At 39.7% G+C, this 7,862-nt stretch overlaps 1 protein-coding gene across 2 annotated transcripts; it reads left to right on the top strand.

Moving 5' to 3' along the window:
* The first annotated feature begins 1,058 nt into the window (after positions 1-1,058).
* csnk2b (casein kinase 2, beta polypeptide) lies at positions 1,059-7,701 on the top strand. Of its 2 annotated transcripts, none has more exons than XM_026942101.3 (7): positions 1,059-1,186; positions 1,905-1,986; positions 2,088-2,190; positions 4,481-4,596; positions 4,748-4,823; positions 5,364-5,553; positions 7,384-7,701. In XM_026942101.3, exons 2-7 carry the CDS (start codon positions 1,915-1,917, stop codon positions 7,472-7,474), a joined length of 648 nt encoding a protein of 215 aa, XP_026797902.1. In that variant the 5' UTR covers positions 1,059-1,186; positions 1,905-1,914; the 3' UTR covers positions 7,475-7,701. The 2 variants fall into 2 exon arrangements, with proteins under 2 accessions (XP_026797902.1, XP_034157419.1); XM_034301528.2 differs by having other exon boundaries at positions 1,142-1,273.
* The last annotated feature ends 161 nt before the right edge of the window (positions 7,702-7,862 follow it).

The raw sequence follows: 7,862 nt of genomic DNA, 5'->3' as shown, positions 1-7,862 counted from the left end.
GAGCTTGTGGAAATTTTACTTAAAAGAAGAAATCTTATTTTTAACAACCTCTAACAACATTTTTAAATGACTTCCAGTATGGCTTGCTTTGGTTGTCTCAAAAAAAAAAAAAAAGAATTGAATTGAATTACAGTTGTAATAAATTTCCAGCACTTTTAAAAGTAATGTGATCATAAAAGCAATCAAGTTTAGGAAGAACTAAAAAGAGTGTGATGTGTCAACCTGAGAGTTCCCAGGTGTGAATATGTGTGTACAGATTTGCATCTCATCCAGAGTGTATTTCCTCCTTGCTCAGTGTTCCTGGATCCACACCAACCCTGACTAGTGTAACGTGCTTCCTTTGGGTAAACAAATGAATAAATTATTTGTCTTATTCAGGGACATCACTGAGACGGTAATAGTGGACCTACATTATATGGCCAAAAGACCCTTGTCTCATTCTAGATTTAGTCCTTCTTTGTTCTTATAATAAGCTCCACTCTTCTGGGAAGCTTTCCACTAGATTTTGGAGTGTGGCTGTGGGGATTTGTGTTCATTCAGCTATAAGAGCATTTGTGAGATCAGGTACTGATGTTGGTGAGGAGGTCTGGGCTTCAGTCAGTGTTCCAGTTCATCCCAAAGGTGTTCAGTGGGGTTGAGGTCAGGGCTCTGTGCAGGACACTCGAGTTCTTCTACTCCAGCCTTAACACACCATGTTTTCATGGAGCTTGCTTTGTGCACAGGGGCATTGTCATGCTGGACCAGGCTTGGACCTCTTAGTTCCAGTGAAGGGAAATTGTAATGCTACAGGATGCTGTACAATTGTACTTTACTTCCATCTTTGTGCAAACAGTTTGTGGAAGAACCACATACAGTATGGGTGTAATGGTCAGGTGTCCACATACTTTTGGCCATATATATATATATATATATATATATATATATATATATGGACCAGGGCTGAATTTTTAAGATGGAGCCCAGAAACGTATGGCTCACTCCTGAGTCTGCACGGCTATCTTTGTTTCCGGATTTGTTGCCCCGCGTTTTTTTTTTTTTTTTTTTTTTTTAACTACATTTCCCAAGTCTGCAGGAGGCGCGTTGTGCGTCAGATTGTGCGTCTGATCGTGCGTCATCACGTTGCTTAAGACGTCACACGCCAGTCAGAGAACGCTTGTATTGCTGCAGTTTAGCGCGGAACCGGGAGGTGAGGCTCATACAGATACAGCTTTAATACCTACAAACACACACACTTTATATACCCAGTGTGTGTTTGAAGTGCTTGTGTATCTTGGTGTGTATTCTGAACGCGAATCTGTGTGTATCAGAGTGTAAATGTAAGGCTCGGGGTTGCCGCTCTTCGTGCGGCCTAGTGTGAGCTGGGGAACCATACGCCATGTTGATTTGCTCTAGTCAGCTGCACAGATGGATAGCTAGACTTATTTTCTGAAAATAATAATTAATTCAGGTAGCCAAGGGATTGGTGTAGAGATGTTTTAATATACAACCACTCATAGTTTGCTGACGTGGTGTATTTTAAACCGAGCTGTCTAAACCAAGCGCAGAATCTGTTATTTTAAATCGGTAAATACGACTAGCTGTGATTAGCCTTGTAGCTCATTTAGCATTGAGTGAAGCGGCTGAGAGGGTGAACACTAATGTTAGCATGACTCGATGTTAATTCTGTAATTTAGGGTGTGTACTATTCTCTGAATATTCTGTAGCGTAGTAGTCTCGGTTTAATTGCACTGTTTGGCTGAATCCCAAATGGCTCCCCCCTGCTTATGTAAGTGCACTATATAGGGAAGGAATAATGGCTGCTACAGTCTGTGTACAGCATTACACTCCTCACTGGAAGCCATTTGGGACTCATGAGTATTTCTGTCTCTGATATCTCTTACTGTGTTCCCTTTCCTCTCTTACAGTTTCCCCAAAATGAGCAGTTCAGAGGAAGTTTCGTGGATTTCTTGGTTTTGTGGCCTTCGTGGGAATGAGTTCTTCTGTGAGGTCTGTATTGTGGATTATTATTCTACTCTCTTCCTGTTCACTGTAAATCCACCAACCAGCCTGTGTTGATTCATGAACACCTCCATTCTCTGTGCGCTCAGGTGGATGAGGATTACATCCAGGATAAATTCAATCTCACTGGACTGAACGAGCAGGTTCCTCATTACAGACAAGCCCTGGACATGATTTTGGATCTGGAACCAGGTCAGTAGATCAGATCAGCAGTTCTTTTAAGTCCCATCAGCACTTTCTGTCCGTGGAAGGGCTTCATCATCGTTAGGCGAGCCAAATTCAGCAGGATAACTTCATCCACATGTTAAGGCAGTCTTTTTCACTTCAGCTCAGAAATATGTGAAGTTCACAACATACCAGTTTACTTGTAAGATCATGTATAACAATTTAAAAAAAAAAAAATCGCAGTTAGGGTGTTAGACCTTATTGTTCTTTATAGCACAGCGCTGTTGAATTCACCTGATTGGTAACCAGGTGTTGATTAATTTTCTATTACAGCACAAAAATTTCAGCTCCAAGGCAAAGGTTTATATTAACACAGTAATTATCGTTTCTATAGTAGCGGCTAATTCATAGGGACTTTTATCCTGGGTGCTTCACATAAACTGATTTTAAACATGTAATCATTGACATGGTGAAGTCTTCTGTACTGAGGTAGTTAACATTTAGGATAGGAGTCTCCAGTGTCAGAGTTTTGTAACCGTCAGAGATAAAACTGTAATTTTTACGACACAGAAAATTCCTTACAGATGGAGAGCTTTGTGGGTTCTCAGTAAATGAAAAACTACATTTATTGTCTTATGAACTTGAGAGAGAATGAGAAAAAAGAGAAGATGATGAGGGAACGACTGTTTATAGCTGCTGTAAGTCAAGTGGAGTTTGTCATTTCAACCATATACAGCCAGTTAGTACATAGTGAAATGAAACAATGTTCCAGGACCAAGGTGCTACATAAGACAAACACAGAACTGCAAGGGACTACATAAATTTATACATAAAGTGCACAAGTGCAAATGTGTAGACAGCACAAGACTGTACAATGACTACTGAGATAGACAATGAGATAGACAATAAGTCCCAGTACACAGTTTTATTAGAAAGTGAATCCAGTGACAATGGTGTAAAAGAGTACAATATAAGTTGCTGTACATGTAAACATAAGAAGTAGCAGCCTAGTAGAGAGTATAAGTTATGTACAGTATAATAAATATTTGTAGCAGCATAATGTAATGCGGGGATGTGCAAAAAAAAAAAAAAAAAACGTAAGTGATAACAGGAACTAACTTGTTTAGTGGATGTTTCACAACATTAAACATAACTATAAAGTGCATGCTGTCATTTTTAATAAATAAAAATGTAATTTTCTGCAAATTACTATAGTGTAAGAAGAATAAAAAGCTTTGGGACATGCTGTTATTGGAAAATAATCAGCGTTGGTCTGATAACAGTTGGTTGATTATTTTCCTATAATCGGAATGTCCTATTGTGTTTATATATATATATATATATATATAGATAGATAGATATATAAAATCAATTTTATATATAATTATATCTCTCGTTTCTTGATATATATGGTGAAATGACTTCAAAGTGTTGTGGTATATTTTTACCTCATCTGCATCCCTAGATTTAATCAGCATTAGGCATACAATTCAATTTTATTTATAAAGTGCTTTTTTACAAAAGACATTGTCACAAAGCAGCTTTACAGAAATCTGGATATTATATAGAATTATTCCTCATGAGCAAGCCGGAGGTGACTGAGGCGTGGAAAAACTCTGAGATACCATGAGGAGGAAACCTTAACTCAAAAGGGAACCCGTCCTCTTCTGGATGAGGCTGGATAGTGAGAATATAAATCATTACTCTGTGTATACAGCTGTAGACTGTGGAGTCAATCAGTCCTGCATGTGTCAGAAAGATTTTCAGTATAAGCATCAGGGTCACAGCAACCTCATGGCAAACTTCAGGCTGTCCATGCAGGGCCATCTTCAGCAGCACCGACTGATACTCAGGTGAAGGAGGATCCGAGTAGAAGTAGAGTGTTAGGATGGATCAGGCAGGAGGGGAGGCATCATCGGAGAGAGGGAGAGAGGGAGAGAGGGAGAGAGAGAGAGAGAGAGAGAGTGTTTTCAGCCTAGACTTAAATACTGAGAGTGTGTCTGAATCCCGAGCACTAATCGGAAGGCTGTTCCATAACTGTAGGGCTTCTTCAGAAAGAATACAGTCGGGCTGCATCCCTAGACATATACGATCGTTGTCAGATGCAGTCCGTTGTTATTTTCCCCATCATCCGTAGCATGCAGCGGTATTTTATTTTAGTGTTTAATGAGAGAATGTGTCTCAGAGTTGGTTGTGTTAATTGTATCTCTATAGGTAGTGGTAGGTTCTAATCTTTATTGCATTGCCATGTTCAGAACGCTCTTCCTTCTTTTGTGGTTTTAACAGTAACATTTTGTCTCTCGCTGTGTTCTGCCAGATGAGGAGCTGGAAGACAACCCGAATCAGAGTGACCTGATTGAACAGGCGGCTGAGATGCTGTACGGCCTGATTCACGCGCGTTACATCCTTACCAACCGTGGCATTGCTCAGATGGTACAGCTCCTCGTTCGCAGTTTTTAATGAATTGTTACAGTAGTTATAAAAGGCCTCACAGGAATAATTTGGATCCTATTCAGTTTAAGGTACTGTATATTGTTAGAATTTATGAGAGATGATTTTCATTCTGCCTTTTTTTTTGTTGTAGCTGGAGAAATATCAGCAGGGGGACTTCGGCTATTGCCCTCGTGTTTACTGTGAGAACCAGCCTATGCTGCCAATCGGTGAGTCCCTAGTTAACAGTTGTATCCGGATCTTTCGAAAACTAATTTTTATTTATTTTTACACTGCAGCTCAAAGTATCAAAGTATAAGTCTGATCTGACTGGTCAGAGATCAGATTTTAATCAGTTATGAAATCACATTCAAGTGGCTTAAATGATTTTTGTTGGACTACAGAAAAGACCTTTCATGCTAAATAATCAGATTTGATCATTCCTTCCTGTCTAAACATAGCAATAATGATATATGGAAAAAATTATTATAATTTCTCTTCTCTCAGAATTTCTCTAAGATAAAGACTAAATATATGCAATACAGAAATGTGTTCTTTAAAGGATGTGTATCATGAGTGGTGTGAACAGTTACCTTGTTATTAGCAGTGATCTTTTACAGTTATTAAACTCAACCTGTTCTGATAATAGATATTAGCATCATTACATAATAAAGTAGACTACCACTGACCTTTTACTGCTGATTGACTAAGATGTACATATGTGTTTTATCATTCTTTTCTGTAACGTGTGTGTTCCTGTGTGTCTTTAGGGCTGTCTGATATCCCAGGCGAGGCCATGGTCAAGCTCTACTGTCCTAAATGTATGGATGTGTACACGCCGAAGTCGTCCCGGCACCACCACACCGATGGAGCTTATTTTGGAACCGGGTTCCCCCACATGCTCTTCATGGTGCACCCTGAGTACCGGCCAAAGAGGCCTGCCAACCAGTTTGTGCCCAGGTTCGTGTCCTCTCGTGCTTTTTCTTTCTCTACGAGTCAATTCAGTAGTTGTACTTCAAGATAAAACTACAGTTTTCTTGAAGTGAAATGAGGTTTTCTTTTACAAATATATTGTATATCTCAGTCACAAGCAAAGGTTTAGCATTTTAGAGTCTGGTTACTGCCAAATGTGAAAAGGGAGGAAACTGCATGTAAAGGTTTCATTCCAACATCTAAAGATCGTCGTCACTAGACTGATCTCCGTTCACACTAACATCGGTGCTGAAATAATAATTGATAATTAATTAAGTCAGTTCTGTTGACTCATTTTTTTTTAATCATTAAGGTCATTTAATGGTAAAACTTTGTGGATTGTCGTCTGTACAGTGTGTGTAAGCGCTCTTCTCTGTTTTGCTGATCATGTGACGGCACAGGAGCATCATGGATGTTTTTGATGGCCTGCACATCATGAGAAATCACAATTAGCTGGCGAGGTTTTAGACAACCTGACTGTGTGCGTTAACTCAATTTTTGATCAAACCCTAATTGAATTTTTCACGAGAGCTCCCTTGTGAAAGCTTGTTGAAAGTTTGTGGTTGTCACCTGAGCTCAGGTGACATAGGTTTTTGACAGTACTTTCACTGAACATGGTGTAAGCTGTTTGCCTTAGTGTTTCAGCAGTTTATTAATGTTCGACTGAGACGGTTTAAACATTCTGACAGTTACACCGTTAAGACATTACCCAGATTTCTTTTGCATTCAGACGTTTGAGCCTAAGCAGGGCTTGTGGTTGAAGGAAATGTTGAAGATGGAGCTGTATTTGGTTAGCAATATATACATGAGGGAAAGCATTTCCCTGTTCCTCTATATCTGACAGTTTATGCCCAAAACAAAAGTTTTCCTGAGTTTATCACTGATCAGGTCACACAGAGATGAGCCTCACTGTCTCTCCTACCAGTGGTATGCCAGTGGTTTTTGTTTACATTTGGGCCATGCACCAAGACTAAACCCCACCACAGTGACTATTTATTCTAACTTGTAAGTAAAACAGTTGCTGTTAAGATCCTCACCAATGCCAGAGAAAGTCGCCTGCAAACTGAATGTACACTATATGGCCAAATGTTTGTGGACACCCATATGTGGTTCTTCTCTAAACTGTTGCCACAAAGTTTAACGCACACACTTTTATAGAATGTGTTTGTATGCTGTAGCATTACAATTTCCCCTTCACTGGAACTAAGAGGCCCAAACCTGATCCAGCATGACAATGCCCCTGTGCACAGTAGCTGAATGAACACAAATCCCCACAGCCACGCTCCAAAATCTAGTGGAAAGCCTTCCCAGAAGAGTGGAGCTTATTATAACAGAAAAGGGGGAATAAATCTGGAATGGGATTTACAATGGGAAGCACATATGGATGTGATGGTCAGGTGTCCACAAACTTTTGGCCATATAGTGTATTTCTACCTTACCAGCAAATCAAGATGCCATAGGATTAATCATTTCTCAGGTCAGTTTGTTCCCTTGAGTTTACAGCTGGTTTCCTGCAATGCAACAGTGGAACAAACAATCTAGCTAGGTATAGAACATATGTAGAGTACAAACCAGATGTTTTACTACTAAGATGAGCATTTCAGGGCGAAATCATTTCATTTAAACCTGTTAGTTTGTTTGGTTTGTACACTTAATGCCATAACTTTGACAGTCCCATACAGCTGAGTGTCAAACAGTATTATTGTAGAAAACAAAACAACTTTGTTGCATAATGATTTGTAGCTGCAGACAGATTTTCCGATACAGTCTTTGCTGTCCTCATCTACAATACCTTATTTTATTTTCTGTCTAATCCAGGCTCTATGGTTTCAAGATCCACCCGATGGCATACCAGCTGCAGCTGCAGGCAGCCTCCAGCTTCAAGAGCCCTGTCAAGGCCATCCGCTAAATCATGGAAAGAAGGGAAGGGAGGGCTGGAGAGGCGAGGGGGAGAATCTGTGTCTGTCTTTACATCACCTCGCTCTTCACCAAGAGACCGCTTTGTTTTATCTTAGATTTGTTTAAGAGAAATGTTTCAACATCAAGAGAGTGGGAATATAGAACACACACATTGGATAATCTATAAACGTTTCCTCTTCACACACACACACACACACACACACACACACACACACACACACACACAGCATGGTGATGCCATGCTGTCATTGGTGTTTTCTTTGTTAAAAAAAAAAAAAAAAAAAACCAACCTTCTTTAAGCTCAAGGTATCAACAGAAGTTATATAATTGGTGATGGATTAATCGTGAGTGTGGTCTTGTGGTCACAAAGGCAGTGC

Source organism: Pangasianodon hypophthalmus, chromosome 29 (assembly GCF_027358585.1).
Source record: "Pangasianodon hypophthalmus isolate fPanHyp1 chromosome 29, fPanHyp1.pri, whole genome shotgun sequence".
NCBI lineage: Eukaryota > Metazoa > Chordata > Actinopteri > Siluriformes > Pangasiidae > Pangasianodon > Pangasianodon hypophthalmus.
The sequence above is the reverse complement of the archived record's forward strand: the minus strand, read 5'-3'. Positions and strand labels throughout refer to the sequence as shown.

What these genes read in the sequence shown, in the direction of transcription:
- csnk2b (XM_026942101.3), top strand. Translation starts at nt 1,915, where the DNA reads ATGAGCAGTTCAGAGGAAGTTTCGTGGATTTCTTGGTTTTGTGGCCTT. An exon ending in GATTTTGGATCTGGAACCAG is followed by an intron (nt 2,191 to 4,480) that starts GTCAGTAGATCA and finishes GTGTTCTGCCAG; the next exon opens with ATGAGGAGCTGGAAGACAAC. An exon ending in GCCAACCAGTTTGTGCCCAG is followed by an intron (nt 5,554 to 7,383) that starts GTTCGTGTCCTC and finishes TGTCTAATCCAG; the next exon opens with GCTCTATGGTTTCAAGATCC.